The 16,893-nt window shown below is 40.8% G+C and overlaps 1 protein-coding gene across 1 annotated transcript in view; it reads right to left on the minus strand.

Annotated features, from left to right (window-relative positions):
- Nucleotides 1-16,893, minus strand: part of SLC4A8 (solute carrier family 4 member 8) — a 67,813-nt gene that overhangs the window by 21,237 nt on the left and 29,683 nt on the right. Inside the window, 9 exon segments of the mRNA XM_006904609.3 lie at nt 1,300-1,445; nt 3,287-3,448; nt 4,058-4,163; nt 7,279-7,524; nt 8,284-8,417; nt 9,030-9,204; nt 14,786-14,886; nt 15,725-15,871; nt 16,849-16,893. The exon segment at nt 16,849-16,893 is cut by the window's right edge and continues 7 nt beyond it. Coding sequence (XP_006904671.2) covers nt 1,300-1,445; nt 3,287-3,448; nt 4,058-4,163; nt 7,279-7,524; nt 8,284-8,417; nt 9,030-9,204; nt 14,786-14,886; nt 15,725-15,871; nt 16,849-16,893 — 1,262 coding nt within the window.

Genomic DNA, 16,893 nt, shown 5'->3' on the forward strand with positions numbered 1-16,893 from the left:
TCAAAATCTCTCTTTATGTATTTTTTGCTTCTGCCTAAAATATATGCCAACCATAGCATAAGTTCTTAAATCGGACAGGTTTTAAGTGCTTTACCATAATATACTCATTCCGCAGAAACATCGCATACCATAAAATTGCATGTTAAAATAAAAGGGAAATGGAGAAAAACATATTCAACTTTGTAACCAGAGCACTAACAAAAACAGTTATTATCGTGTGGAACATAAGCTGACCAGCCCGGAAAGCAGATCGGCTAGAGGCAGCCTCAGGGGTAATTTTAGAATGCATAGAAACGATAGTGCAGGACTTCTGCTTCTGGCCAAGATGGAGTATCAAGGACTAGATTTACCCCGTTGTGTAAAACAACCACTGAAAGGAAGAAAGGGAAGGAAGAAAGGAGGGATGGAGGAAAGAAGAGGGGGAGGGAGAGAGAAAGAGAGAGAGAGAAGACAAAGGCCAACTGCCAACTGTACAGGGCATTTATTCCTGCCTTTACTCAAAGACTGCCTTTATTCCTGCCTTCCTTCTCCTCCCCAGCCTCTCCCATTCTTTCATTTTATAATTCTTTTCCAGTCACTGAATATGTCCAGGTTTTCTTTCCTCTCCACTCTGTGGGGATCTATGGAGCTCTGTGGGGATCTATGGAGCTCAGCTTCTCCATCTTCTCTGTTTACTCAGTTAGTGCTCCCAAACAGAAATATATTTGGAGTCCCTATGTATTGAATATTCATTTTATTTTTTATATAGGTTTTTGGAAAAATATTATAGATTATAGAGAGTTCTACAAACAAACAATGAAATAGGGTTGAAGAGATGTCCCGGTTACTCTGGCAGGAGCCCTAGACGCCAGATGAGGCCACTCGGCCAGATTACCTCTTCACAAGGCAAGATCCTGAGGGGCAGGCCCGAGTTCTATGCTTAGCTTTCTCATCCTTCCCGGTCCCCTTATGCAGTTGGTGCTCAATGAAAGTGCTGTCATCCAGACTTGTTCCAGAGACCCACATTTCCACAATAACTAGTGTATATGTATGTAAATGCACACATTCCATTGTTTTAAATCTTAACATATTAAAAACAGTGACATTAATGATCATAAATAATACTTTTCAATCATTAAACAACCTTAGGTTTGCTGTTCTTTGACTTTTCTGACTTGAACTTAGCGAAGCCTGAGGAGTCTGCTTTTCTGAGAGGTAAGGCATGAAGAGCAAGGTTTAGATTTAGAGGACTGCCAGACTCATGATTAGACTATGGAAAGGCCTTTTAAATAAACCTGGAACCAGATTCCACGAAACTACATGAGGTATCAAGTACCCTGAGCTCTGTTTACCTTGAACACACTGGGAACTTGAAGCTTTGGTGATGGGATTCCAATCAAAAAATCAATAATCACCATTGTGAAGATTGTGAGGAAAACAGCAAAGTCACTCACCATGGAGCGTACCTGGCATGTGGTAGAAAAGAATTTAGTATTGTAGAAGGTTTAAAAATCCCCAGAAGAATGTTTTAATTTTATAGTGAATTAATAAAAGCATATTTAAACAACAGGAATATGTTGATATACCCAAGTTAATGCCTCCACCAAAACCTTGAAATGGTTCCTAATTTCACTTAGTTAAAAACCTAAAAGGCCTTCTTGGCCTAAGAGGCCCACATACGCAAGCATCATGCCCTCTCTGACCCCAGCTCCTAAAGCTCTCCCGCTCTCTCACTCTGTTCCAGCCACAAAGACCTCCTTGTTTCTTAAACATGCTAGACTCAGGCCTGCCTCAGGGTCTTTGTACTTTCTCATCCCTCTACCTCGAATGCTCTTTCTCCAGTAACCTCTTGGGTCGCTTCCTTACCTCCTTTATGTTCACTAAAATATCACCTTCTCTATGAGATCTTCTCTGATGACCCTACTTAAAACTGGTCACCACCTTGTACCTCAGTACTTCCTATATTACTTTCCTGCTTCATTTTTCCCCACAGCACTTACCACCATTTTGTTCCTAAAAGGACTATCTCACTTTATAGTTTAGAGTAGCTTTAATAAAATACAATGCCTCTGAAATGCCTAGTGCCTGCCTTACTCTGAACTTTCAACAGTTATAGAGAAAAATATATTTCAGCCATGTGTAACATCACTAACACCTTAACCAGACTTTGCTTTCCTTTGAAACCTGAGGTTTCCAGCTCCCCATCCCTGGTTTTATTTGTTCTCCTCTTAATGTCACACAAATTCTCTCCTCGGAACTCTTATAGCACTTACATCCAGGTTGGCATACAGCTATTTACTACTGTCTCATGTGGACCTCGTTGTTTCATGTGTTTCCCCTTCCTGTCCAATGGCAGTGACCATGTTTTAAATTTATTTTGCATCCCCCATAGCATATAGTCCAGACCTGAGCAAGGAATTAGTGCACAACTGCCACTTGTTCACTGTTTGTCCAGATCAGAACGATGACCTAGAACTTATATATGTGCCTCCTTTAACTCCTTTAACTACTTAGACATCAGTAGGCTCACTGATGTCTAAGAATGTGTTTTGGTCATGTAGATGTGTACAGTAACTATCTAATCAACTGAGCCCTCCATCCATTCACACGTCCTGCTCTGAAAATGTACCTGACTAAAACTTTACTTACAAAAAAAACTACCATTTCTTCCTTATTTGAACTCCTTTTCAAAGCGATGGCTCCTTTAGCCGCTCTATACTTGGCCTCTAATTCTGCCCTTATATAATTCTGCCCTTTGGTCATGACAAAACAGTGCCATCTGCATCGGGGAAAGGTTGTTGAGACTTCAACCAGTCATGCAAACCAAGTCATTTCCCAGAAGCATTTTGGCTACTGCAGTCAACGTGACAAGTAATTTCACAAGCTATTACAAGAGCCATCCCCGGGAGGAGACCTTGGGGTCCCCTACATATCAAAAGTGATCATCCCAATTGACTATATTCCAGAGCCAGCTGTAGCTATTGCATGTTACATGTCTCAATATTCTGGAAATGAGATTTAACAGTATTCTGAAAATGAGACAATAGGTTTTCGAGACTACTACTCCACCTTAAACTCACCTGGCACTTTTAAATCAAAACGCTTTTAAGTATTAACTCCTCGTTCCATGCTACACACCTATGAAAGAGGCTGCCGGACACTAGAAGAAGAGATGCTACAGTGTGGCTCATCAGGACATTTAGAGCTCTCACCTGCTACTCTACTCAGGAAGCAGCATAGAGGCTGAGAATAGGTTCTGTTATATTAGAATTCTAACACAAAAGAAAAGGATGAACATGCTACCTACTCTGGTTGGGAAATAGCGGCTTGTCTTAAATGTCTTTAAGGTGCTTGAGAGGATGAAGGTGGTGAAGAAGAGAATGCAGGACCAAAAGAGCACATCAGGTGTATAGGGTCCATGATGGCCACACGCAGATCCCGTGAACTCTCCATGCATCATCTGGCATTCCTAGAGGAACAAGCATTCTGAGTAATGAAAGGCAGGCAGGAGGGAGTAAACTGGCTACTGCTTTCAGAGTCCACCACTCACTGTCATCCCATACTTGCTGGGGGTCACAGGCTGCCAACAGCACTGACCTCCATGCACTTGTGGGGATCTCACTTGGACAGGCCCCTTCCAGGTAGGCTGACTACTTACTTAAGGTTTTAACTAAGACATTTTTGAAAATGAAACCAGAACTGTCTCAAGCAAACATAAGGTTCTGGGAGGGCCCTAGCAATCTATATTATTTTTATGACAGAAAACTTCCAAATTTGAGTGTCCCTCAAGCCCCATAAAAACTGGATCTGCTCCCCACCCCTGCCTGGTTTCATCTCCACATATCCTTAGTATAGGGTCACTGGGAAGAGAAGAGAGAGATAATCTTCTTTTTCTTTTTCCCTTTATGTATAAGAGGATTTCGAAGGAGGAAAAAATGTCAGTAAGAATAGTTTTTTAAAAGTTTTACTTCTTTAAATGCCAGACCTTGCTGAAGGACTACCCACTTCTACCTAGAAGTCCCTCCCCCTTAAACCTGGTGGTCACAGTGCTAGGCCATCTGGCAGCTCCCAGACTTACAGTAACAGTCAGGTTAGCCCAGTGGACTTCTGTTGTCACGATGTTGTGGTCCTTCCAGTACTGTAGTGTGTGATTGTTTGGATTCTCTGGGAGAGTACACCTGCAGCTGAGGGATTAAAAAAATAAAGATTCCTGAGGAAAGCAGCCAAGTATTCAATGAAATATTTTTAGCTATGACTGGCCTAAAGGCTCTATCAGAGCCTGCCTGTTTCTCCTTTGCCCACTTCAGATCCCTGAAATTGGTCTTATTGGTTGAGGCCCATCTGTAGGCCCAACCATACCCCAACTTTTCCATCAGTTATTAATAAAGATGGACTCAAATCAGCATGCAGGTCTTGGATTAAATCATGCTGACAACCAAGCTTGGCATCTGATGTGCCCAGAATGAGCCCTGGTGGTTTCTTGCTTAGTTTCTATCTCTTAGGCTTATCCTATGGAATTCAATCTGCATAGCAAGGAGGACGCGATACCTCATTAGGCTCCCCACAGCTCCTTCCAAGCCTAAATATCTTGTTCCCCCTGCCACATTCTTGCTTTAAAATTCAGTCTCCTAGAATTGTGATGTAAGCTCTTCCTGACACTGCATCATCCCTGGTAATATTCCACTGCCTTGGCCATTCTCTGGCTTCCCAGGCTGCGTCTTCGATCTAAACCAGACCAGACCATACCTATCCTGTGGGCCACTATGTTGCCTCCCACTCCCAGCATACTTCATGCCTAGTATACTAAACTGACATAGCCATTCCTACCAACTTGTTTCATCTGTGAATTTAATGAACATGTCTTCTAAGGATATAGCATGAACAGAATTAAAATTCAAAAAGCTCTCAACAGATTATAATAATAGGAGAAAATCAACAAAACAAAAATAGGGAAAGCTATAAAGTCCTACCTTTAGGTATAAAAAAAATCAATTCCAAACTTGGAAACAACAGATGTCCTCTAGTAGATGAATGGCTATACTGTAGTACATCTAAACAATAGACTATTATTCAGCGCTAAAAAGGAACAACCTAAGTGTCCTTCAATGGATGACTGGATAAAGAAGATGTGGTATGTATATACAATGGAATATTACTTAGCCATAAGAAAGGATGAAATACTGCCATTTGCAACAACATGAATGGATCTTGAGAGTATCGTGCTAAGTGAAATAAGTTAGATGGAAAAGGACAAGAACCGTATGATTTCACTCATCTGTGGGATATAAAGCAGAAAGCAACAAACAAACAAAAGCAACAAACAAACTCATACACAGACAACAGCATGGTAGTTACCAGAGGTGAACAGGGTAGGGGGAGGATGAAGAGGGTAAGGGGGATCAAATATATGGTGACAGAAGGAGACTAGACTTTGGGTGTTGAGTACACAATGCAATACGTGACAAAGAATTATACACTTGAAACTTATATAATTATTAATGTTATCGCAATAAATTTAATTTCAATTTAAAAAATATTTAAATATAAATAAAAAGAAATGAGCTACCAAGCCAAAACACATAGAAGACCTTTCAATGTATATTACTAAGGGAACGAAGCCAATCTGAAAAGCCAAATACTGTGTGATTACAACTGTATGATGTTGTGTGGAAAAGGTAAAAATAAGGAAACAGTATAAAGATCACTGGTTGCCAGGGGCTGGGGCGGTGGGGAACAATGAATAGGCAGAGCACAGAAGATTTTTACAGCACTGGAGTGAGCCCTCATGTAAACTATGGACTCTAAGTAATAATGGTGTATCAATGCAGGTTCATTGATTGTAACTTATGTACCACTCTGTCATGGGATGTTGATAGTGGGGGAAGCTGTGCATTTGTGGGGGCAGGGAGTATATGGGAACTCTGTACTTTCTGCTCAATTTTGTTGTGAACTTAAAACTGCTCTAAAAAAAATTAAGTCCATTAAAAAATCAGTTTCACACATATTAAGATAAAATCATTTAAAGGAAATTCTAGCTTCACATCAACTCCATATGAACCAACAGTGGAATGCAACTAAGAAAAATACTATCTTGAGCTTTATTAACAAAGAATTAAAGTATTTGAATCCAAAGTCTACTCAATCCACAGCCGGTCACTTTTGTCTTCTCCCACTAGAAGATAAGCGTCATGAGAGAAGATCCTTTGTCTGCCATGTTCATTGCTATGCTTCCAGGACCTAAAACAGTGCCTGACATATAGTAGGTGCTTAACAAATATTTGTTAAATAAATGCTAAAAAAAAGGTCAAAGTATGAACCTTACTCCAATGCCAATGGGCAATCTACTAGGCTTCAAAGAGCATGCTCCCTAATGGTTGTCATTTTGTAACAAAATAATTTTTTAAAATTCTAATAAATTTTGTATGACTTATGTTTTTCAGGTTAATAAATGGATAACTAGAATCTATAAAAGTGTATCTGTGGCTAGTTAACAGACTCTTCATGCTGTATGCTCTCTCTACTCCGGCAGTTTCAGGTTGAAACTGTCCACTTCACAACCAGACCCTCCACATGAGAACTGTATAGCCAAAAGGGGCAGGGACTTGATATACAGAGCTAAAGGATGTGGACCTTTGGTAATAATTTAGAGGATACTATTCCAGAGAAGAAATGTTTTATAGGACAAGACTCTCCTAGATTATTAAAAACACAACCAAATACTGTATTTCTTTTCCAGCTGGTCCAAATTATTCTGAACACATGAATAAAACACAGTGTCATTAAGTTGAAATCCAGGTAAGTAAATATATTTCTAGATCTTTAGGCTATAGGGTAAGAGACCTGTGAGTCTGTAAGGAATTATTAATATATCTCTACCTAATGATTCCTAAAAGTAGCCTGTACATACTTTCAGTGAATCTTGATAACATGGTTCAGGGTGTCGCAAGTCCTTAGAAAAAGTTTTTCCCAATAACTAACTTGAATTCTCCCTGCTACATTTGCAGCCTATTTTTGTCTTGATGCCTAGAACCAAAAGACATGCTTGGAAAGCATTTTTCAAGTCCCCTCTGAATTTCACTCTCGGTCCATCCTCTCTGTCATCAATTTTGACTGTTCTTCTCTGGCAGCTCCCCAAGTCTCTACATCCATATCTGAGCTCTGTTCACACAGGGCCAAGATACTTCCTTAACAGAAGCTGTAAGCACTACCTGGTGTACTACATCAGCCATTATACTCACGACCTCTGCTCAATTAAAAACAAACAAACAAACAAACAAAAACAGCAGAATGCACACTTACTAATACAGACTAAGGTGGTCCAGCTGGCTATGCATGTGGATCGGGTAGGTCTCTGCCAGATGAATCAGCTTTTCTATTGCTTCATAAATGAAAATTATGCAAATCAAGGAGGCAAACGCTTCTTCAGTGAAGCGGGTAATGTAGCAGACAAGGGAACTGGCATCAGTTGCCACAAGGACAATACACAGGAAGGCGGTCCATAGTCCGATACAAGCTCTCAGGGAGAGGTATGAAAGAGCATAGTCTCTGAAATAAAACCAAAGTTCATCAAAAAGCCTGGATAGATGGCATTAAGAGACAAAGGATTAGCAATATGGTTCATTTATCTCACATTATCTATACCAGTATTGCAACCCAGTTTCTCCCTAAGTCTGACTGCACTTCACTCCTAAATGCTGCCCTGAGGGGACAGTTGTGGCAAAGATTTGCTTCATGGGTAGAATTCGCTATAGCAAAGACATAGAAGGTAGAGAAAGAAGGAATTGTCCCACACACATTTCTGCCATTCCTGCCCAACATGATTAAGATCTTATTCTTGCAGATAAGAAAAAGGAGATGGCCCTTGGTTCCACGTGCTCTTACTTCTAATACAAAATTAAAAAAAAAAAAAAAAAAGATTTTATGGGAAAAGTAAGGAAACAAGGGCATTGCTAAGCCTCCACCACCGCTAGCAACATTAAGGAGTACGTTAGGCCAAATTAAAAACTGACTTAAAATGGAAATGGAGGAGCTTGAATTAGCTATGGAAAGTTTTTTTAAAGCTAAAAAGTCAAGGTTTCAGTAGTGACTGAGGGACACTAATAAAGCTCTTTAAGACTCGGAGATCTGCTGTTTTAGGTATGGTACCACCTGGGGGCAGGAAAAGAGACCAAATGATGTTCTTACTTCAGGTTTTTACCATCTAGAATGACATATGCCTACTCATACTTGCCTGGGACCCTGGCATTCAACCCTAACAGCACAATAACACATCCAGTTAGAGTTTTCAAAAACTAAATGTCTTACTTGCAGAATTTGAACAAAATCTTTTCAAACACAAGCACTGGCCCAGTACTTCCCAGGATGGTGAGAGCCTGCCCCGCAAACAAGGAATAGGCAATCCCGGTCATGGAGGCTCCAAATAAGGATTCAATTGCACTCTGAGAGAGAAAAAATATCATCCCTGAGTCCACAGCTCATCTGTAATGAGTAATGTGGGCTCATGTACATTCTTCACTTAGCTGTCATGCATGCTCTGACAAGTCATTTGCTTGTCTTTCATCTTAGCAAGAATGATATGTACATACTGTCTAATACTCCTGTAAATGGATATCACTTTGATAATTCAGGTGCCCAAATCCATCCACACATGATTCCTTAGCTAAGTTCTATTGTGCAGTGACTCAATTCAGTATTTAAATATATATAGGAAGCACAGTGATAATGTTCACACTATGAACTGTCATACAGAATCACCTTAAATCTTATTTTCAAATGACATTAATATATCATTTTGCATCCTTGGAGCAATGGGCAATTCAACTGGGTAATCAGCTACTGAAATTGATATTCAAGCAGAGGAGAGTCTGTTCTAAAGGAAGAACTATGTTGCTGCATGGTATGAAGTCAGAATGCCAGAGCAATTCAATAGAAAGACTCCAATCTCCTCGGTCCTAGCACACAGAATTCCCCCCTCCCCCCAGTGAACTTGGCTGCCACCACAACCTTTCAAATCTTCTCTGGGACCATGAGAAGTAGTTAAAAGTTCTTACTATGCGTCCCTCAGTGGCTTCTCCAAGCAATCCACCAAAGGTGATGACAGGTGACATGCAGGCACAGTACAGGAACAGAAAAGAGGCCAAACACTGTAAGCTGAGGGCATCCCGGTAGTCACTCCAGTACCAAGGGGCCTTCCGTTTGATGTCCAGCACCAAGCCCCCAAATAGCCTGTGGAAACATGGCAGGCAAGTCTCTAACACAGTCCCTCTCCCACAGAAGCATATGAACAGCACACATTTGAAAGCACTTCACATGTGCCCTGTATTCAGGTAATAGGTTTGGCTTCGATTTGACCCCAAGTACAAGAGATCTGTCTCGGGTCAGCACAGATTCTATTTGCAACCAAGGTCATGAATTTGAATGATTATCCCCAGCATAAAAAGAATTAATTTGGGTGGGCACAATACCCATTCAATCAAAAGTTCCAAAAAATTAATATGAAATTAAGTATTAGCTTCAAGCTTCAAATTCTGAGCTGTTAGGAAGAAATATGCAAAACCAATTCAAGATATTAAAATTGTTAGCTTTATTACATCTTTCTATATTAAAAGCCTCTTTCATGTGTACTTTCCTACTCTGAACAACTACCCACCTTACCCTTGAGGAATTAGGATAATAATTCATTCATGCTGTTGACAAGTAGTAGCAGGTACTTCATGCCAGGCACTGTGCCAGGTACTGGAGATGCAGTAGTGAGCAAGATAAACACAGCCTTTCTCTCCAGGACCAAAGGTCTGGTGCGTAAGACAGGCAGTGTTGTGAGGGTGCCATGGCAGCACAGAACAGCATTTCAGCGGGGACTCTGAGAATGCACCAGGAGTTAGCCTGATAAGGCAGATGTGCTAGCATAAATGACACCTGGAGGTGAGAGCGCATGGCAGGTTCAAGGTGCTGAAAGAGATGTGGCTGGATAAGACAGTGTGAGAGCCAGATACCAACAGCTGAGACTGGAGCAGCTGGAAAAGCTGAGTCACGAAAGGCCTTATAAACTGTTTTGAGGAATCAGGACTTTATCTTAATGATATGTCAAGTCACTGGAGGATTGTAAACAGAGGAACGACATAATTAAACATGCATCTGGAAGGATCACTTTGGTGGGGGCTGTAATGGATGGAATGTGGGGCAAGACTGAAGCAGTGGACTGAGATGAGGAAAACTAGATGGATTCAAGGTCTAATCAGGAGTTAAAATCAACAGGACTTGGTGGCAGGATCCATCTCTACTTCCCAAGGAAAAGACAGATCAACAGCAAGATATCCCCCACCAAAGAGTAGTGTTTCCAGACTGAGTCACTTTTTCTAAGAGCGGAGTCATTGCACCATGGTGAAAGTTGTTAGGTGAGTAATGAAAAGAGCCACTCAGCGTTCCATAGGACAAACTGGTTTCTTCTACAAAGCAATGGCATAGAAAAAAAGGAGAGAAGACTGTTACAGAATGGGAACATAATAACCAAATGTAAACACTGATTGGTCAAACAAATGAACTATAAAAAGATGTTGCTAAGACAATCACAGAAAGTTGAAAATGGACTGAGCATTATGTGATTTCAATAATAATTATTAATTTTGTTAGATTTAATAATGGCATAATAGTTGTTTTAAAATATATCCTTATCAGACAAAGATACATACTGAAGTAGTTACAGGTAAAATGACATGCTACCGGTGATTTGGTTTAAAATAATCTAGAAAACAAAAATAAAACAATTAAGTAAGGAGAAATAGATGAAACAAGATTGGTAAAATGTTGATAACTGTTGATGGACACATGGGGGGTTCATTATACTATCCTCTCTTCTTGTTTATATGTTTGAAATTTTCCCTAACAAACAGCTTTAAAAAAACCAATCTACTCTCTCGTTCAAAAGCTCTCTCTCTCATCTGGCCAGGTACAATGGGTGTCGGGTGGATACAGAAGACTATCTTACCCACTTGTTCTTTTCCTCTGGTCTGGTGGGGCATAGTTGGGATAAACACTTCCTCAACTTACAGCAGTAACATCACAGTCTGGATCTGGGCTTAAAGGAGAGAGGCAGAGCCAGCCACGTGACCTGCTTTGGTTTTAAATGCCTGTCTGGCAAACATATGTAGGTAAGGAGCTATCCACAGGGTCTAACCTAGAGCACCAGAGCTCTGCCTCACGGTTTGGGACCAAGGCTCGAGTTCGTAATAGCGTTTTTCTTGCTTTCTTCTATGGGCAAATAGCCCCTTAAGGAATTTACAGGCAGCTGCAATTAGGCTGGAGCAAGATTCAAGTGTTTCTGGATCTTTAGCCAACATAGCATCTTAGTACCATGTAAATACCACTTCTTAATGACCAATGGCTTTCCTCTGAAAGGTATTATTCTAGGAGAAGAATCTCCTTCTGCAATAATGAGCCTCACCCCACTGAGACAACCTGAGATGCTGCCACGATTGGTTGGCCCTGGGACACAGGAGGCGCCTTCAGGAGGAGTATCTTTCAGTAACAGACAAAAAATTTATGTGAAATGGATTTATGAGAAGCATAGAAAGGGAGGACATCTGTCTGCCTAGAAGTGATTTAAAAAGGAGAGGAAAGATCTGAGGCTCTTACTGATGGTATAACTATAAATTAATAAAATAATTTCTGAACACTTTATGGATTCAGCCACATAGCTCACTCATGCATAAAATCAGATCATAATTGCACATCGACCACAGATATCTATTAGACATGGATGCCTCTCTCCACATTTGAGACTTCCTTTACCTTTCAACACCACCCTTAATGTTCAAGGTTTTTTTTTGGCGGGGTTGGGAGGTGGTGGCAGGAAGCACATAGGGATATGAATTTAAGCTTGATACAAAAAAGGACTTACCCGTGTAGAGGGTCACTAGGCTCTGGAGCACTGACTTAGGGAGCCCTTCTCTGGAGGGCTTTAGGGACAGGCCAGCCATCCATTTGTCTGGTGTGCTTTGGAAGAAACCTGTTTGAAGTTTGGGGGGATCATCGAGACAGCAGCTCCTGATTCTTTTCTTCATTAACCCTTCCCCAAAATGGAATCCCCAATGAAGTACATAAATCTACCTTGGAAACTCCCTTTCCAGAGTATCTCCTTTGCTGCGAAGCTTTTAACCTAGGTACACTCTAGTCAAATCTTCCTCTTTGCTATGTATGGGAATGTACTGGCATCACTGTCTACATCAACATCAGGGAGGTCCAGACACTGTCGGAGCCCTGGCGTGGCAGGTCAGATAACACAGAATTCAGAGCACTGTGTTCAACTTTGTCTCTTTTCCCTCCTCCATAGCAGTCTACACTCCTACATCTCCCAATAATGCTCCATCCAACGAAGATAATATTCCCTAAGTCTCTCAGTTTTGCCCCAGGTTGTGTACCACTTCAAAGAAACACAACTAAAGGTATGAAAAATTATAAAAACTAGGCTAATTTATTTTTAGTCTGTGTAGTCCAGGAGGATCCAGAAAGTTCTAGAATGTCCATCTGCAGGGGAAGGTTCACATTGACTCCCTATATAATTTGAAATTGGGAAAGGGGCCAGAGTTGGCATAGAACTATGGTCCCCAATATGGTCTCCAAAAAGGCTACAATGGGAGGAAGGCCATGTGTCTTGAGGTCTTTTACAAAAGGCTCTTAGGAAAACTTTAGGAGCTCAGGAAGAAGAAGCACATCTCCCACACCAAGCAGAACTAGGCTCTGAGCCCAGATAACCCTTCCTTCCTTTCAGCTTTGTCAATTCCAGAAGTTCCTGACATGACATTATGGGACAACGTCCTCAAATCCTATTTGAATTTATGAGTAAAGGTATTTGGGGTTGGTGATTAAACATGTGGCTATCTAGGATTTTCTTTTAGGATGTTAGGCACCATTTTCGAGATTCTATAATTGTTGTGATCCAAACTAATGGTCTCCCAAACTCCCATATGAAACTGATTAGAAGTGACTCCTCTCAAAAGGCTGGGAACCCTAGTTTATTCTCCTCTCTTTGACACCAAAAGAAACCTGAAATCCTACCCCTGCACAGATTGTCTGTTTGGAGGAGACCTTGTTGCCTTCCTTTCCATTACTTTCAAATTCTAAATCTTAGGGTGTGGACACCCTTTGCAGTTAAAAGATAAATCATAACTCTGAAATACTGTCAAATTCATACCCAAGACCTTTCCTCTTAGAAAACACCACCTCTTCTAAGACACTCTCAATTCTGGAACCTATTCTAAGGACAGCTGCTTCCCTTGAACTGTCTCTCAATACCAGACCTCCCTACCAAACTCAGACCTCTTTAAAGAAAATGTTAAATTTACTCTTAGAAGCTGCTCCCTCTTTTTGGTGACCCCTCTATCAAAGGACTCCTCCTTTCCTCCAGTGAATCCTCCCCAGAACCTAGTTAGTTATAATTCCCTATTCTCAAATACCTTCCTCCAGAAACATGGTGGAGTGAGAGACGTCCCCACATCTCTCCCCTTGAAATGACAATAAGCTGAACATCTAAAACTCAACAAAAAACATCCAAACTGCACATCAAATACATTCCTCCAACCAGGAAATATACTCCTCTTTCAGGACACTGTTAGTTTAGTGCCATTGTCTCCTACTTCAGTCTCCTCTCACTTCCTCTCTCTGAATTTCCAAGAATGAAAAAATAGATCACTCTCTACAATTCAAAAAAAGCCTTCCATTTCCATTGGGTCGAGTACTACTGATAGAAAAATAAGGAAAGCAACTTTAAGCAAGGAGGGAAAAAATAAACGGAAAGCAAGGGAGTAGAGGACATTAAAAGCTTCTTTCCATGATATGAGTCCTGTCCTGAGAATCTCCACCCAGCAGATCCTTCTCAGACACAGCACAACTTACAGAGCCAGAACCATAGTCTCAACCTTCTCCCACGATTTGAGAGACACCTCTGGGTGTCACTCCAACCCAAAATATCATCCTCTTATACCACCTTCTTACCTGGCAAATAAAACCTAGTCTGGAAACCCGCTTCCTTCACCATAGAGAATCTTCTTCTTGGATATCACTCCTTGAAATTTTGGCCTAGAAGAGCAGACTGCCTATCTGAGACATACACCTAAAATAGTACCTACTTTCCTACCCTACAAGAGTTTCTTAAAATAATCACTCAATATTTATCCATATCCAGTCCATTCATGTTACTGAACAGGCATCATTCTAAAAATATTCATTCATTCATTCATTCATCAGATATTGAGTGCCTACTCTGTGCTGGACATGGTGCTGAGTACTAGGTATATAATGGGGTCCCTGCCCTTATGGAGCAAACATTCTAGAAGGAAAGACAACAATTCAAGCAATAATAATAAAGTATGATAAGGGCTCTACCAGGGGTCTGGGGATGGTAGCAGGCAAGCAGGGGACAGAGCTGTGACACTGCATAGCAGGAACACCTAACTTCACCTATAGAGAATCCTGGAAAGCTTTCCAAAGAAAATGACACCTTAGCTGAGACAAAGGATAAGTAGCAGTTAGCCGGGAGATGAGGAAGGGAACATGTGTGCTCAAATCTGTGGGAACAATGTGTGGGAAGGACAGGAGGTGAGACAGAACATGGTAGGTGGTTTCAGAAACTTGAATGAATGAATACAATATTTGATAGATTCATAATACTTAGTCAGTGGTCCCATTGAAAAATCATTCCCAGCCAATTAAGATACTACAGAGAAGGAGGCTGCAAGCAAAAAGGATGACTCATTCTTTTACACAACTTCTGCCCAGCAAGCAGTATCAGTTGTGACATCAGAGAACTTACCGCCCAGTGCGTTGAAGTTCTGGCCCGCTGTGGCCCCCATGTGGTTCTGGTTCTATGTGACAAACATTTCCATTAGGAACTCCAGGCATTTTCCTTTTCTCCTTTTAACAGAGGAACACAAAATTAGTAAAGTCCTTCCTGCTAATGGGGTGAGGGTGGTGGTAAAATAATACAAAAGCAGCCAAAAAATACCCAAGTGTTTGTAGCTTTCAAATGCATTTACTGATTTGGGGCAGTTTATGGACTTTCCTGGGGAAAAAAAAACCAATAGCAATATCTAATTTCTCCTCCTTTCCACTAGTACCTAAATCCTAACTCTGTCTTGCCCAGAAACAAAAAAATGGAGGCTCTGGCATTAGATATGATCTAAGTTCCAGTTTCAAATCTGCCTCTGTGCAATCTTAGTTTACCTTAAAACCTTAAAGATAATTTTATTCCAAGTTTTACTTCTCGTTTGTAAAACTAAAGATAACAATAACTAGCTGGAGATGTTGCTGAGAAGATTAAATTAGCATATGTACAGCACGTGGCCTTGTGTCTAGTGCACAGTAGGAGTGCCCTTCATATCTTGAACCTGTCAAAAAAGTACGGGGAACTCTGTTTGCTCTCTCTGCACAATTTGTTCTTTTCATTTAATGGCTTCATTCATGATATACTCCCAAGAAATGTCCTTCCCTCTCCTCTCTGCCGTTCCACATTAATCCTTCAAAAGTTGGCTTAAAATTCATGCCAGGTCATTCTGACTGACCTATCACACCTGAGCCAATCTGTGTTTTTGTATATTCATTTTTTATTACTGTTCTGACATTCTAGGTGCCCCCAAACAGGGCCATGTCTTGATTTACTTAGCATATATACCCAACATGGTCATTGCTTTGTCCATGGTGGACACTCAGTTAAGTGACACTAAACCACCATTGGCTAATGTGTACACATTACCTGGGAAGGGACGTTTTTGGGTGGCTCAATTCTAATTGAGGGATCCCACTCTCCCGGAGGGAGCACCGTCACCTGGTCTAGGAACTCATCAATGCCTGCCAGGAGATCATCTCGCTCCTTTGCCTTATATGCCACATCATGAAAAATCTACAGAGAAGAAAAAACCTTCAGGAAAACTGAAAATGACTTTATTTAAAACAATCAGCAATGGATATAGTGAAGGATGGATACAATCTCTTGATTTTTATCTCTGCCATGGGGATATGAAATGTGGAAAACTTTAGCCCTTGGAGAAGTACATGGATAAAAGGATAAAAAAATGAACCTAAAGATGAGATGGGTCCCATAGAACCAAGTAAATGTCTATTAGTATAAGAAAAGATAAGACAGGACTCTGTAGTTGCATAGTTCTGTCATCTCCTCAAAGAATGAAACAAAAGGCAAGATACATAGGAAAATTTCCTGATCATAATGGTTGGAAAAACTATACGGAATTACTAATGAAGATCCTCTGTAAAATAAGCCTCCCAATCAAAGAGAGTTGATAAAACACAGCTCCCATCTCCTTCTGCTTGCTAAGACATATGCCTTGAAAGCCCTGCTTTGCAACTTACGTGAGCAGCAAAGTCCTCACCAGGGTGTGCAGTGGGAGTTCATCACCATGGCAGCCAAACTGTCTGGTTGCCTTGGTACATTCACATTACTGTGCCAAGCACAAACCCCTAACTCTTATACAAACTGGTCTCAGTTACGCGGAACAGGACTGAGGTTTCTTTACATAAATAAGTTGGGTGCATTTAATTAACCATCTTCTCTAGAAACTTGAGTCAGCCTTAATATCTTTCCCTCTAAGTATCCTACTTGGCAATAATAATTTTTCTAGAAAAAGATTTCTCTGCACCCCTGATTATTCAAAAAGAGAGAGATGACATAGGGAGAAAAATCTCCCAGAGGGCTCAGTCCTCCCACCATAAACATTCATAGAAGTGACCTGAACTGCTCCTCAGCAGACATAGCAATTGCAGTTATTCTATCCCCAACAACTAGCACTGTGCTTTGGCACAAAGTAAATGCTCAATAAATATTTATGAGATAAATAAATGAAAAACAGAACTGGCATGTACCTCATCTGTCATGATGGTGGCCATGGATCTGCCAATCTCATGGTA

This window comes from Pteropus alecto, unplaced genomic scaffold, assembly GCF_000325575.1.
Source record: "Pteropus alecto unplaced genomic scaffold, ASM32557v1 scaffold220, whole genome shotgun sequence".
NCBI lineage: Eukaryota > Metazoa > Chordata > Mammalia > Chiroptera > Pteropodidae > Pteropus > Pteropus alecto.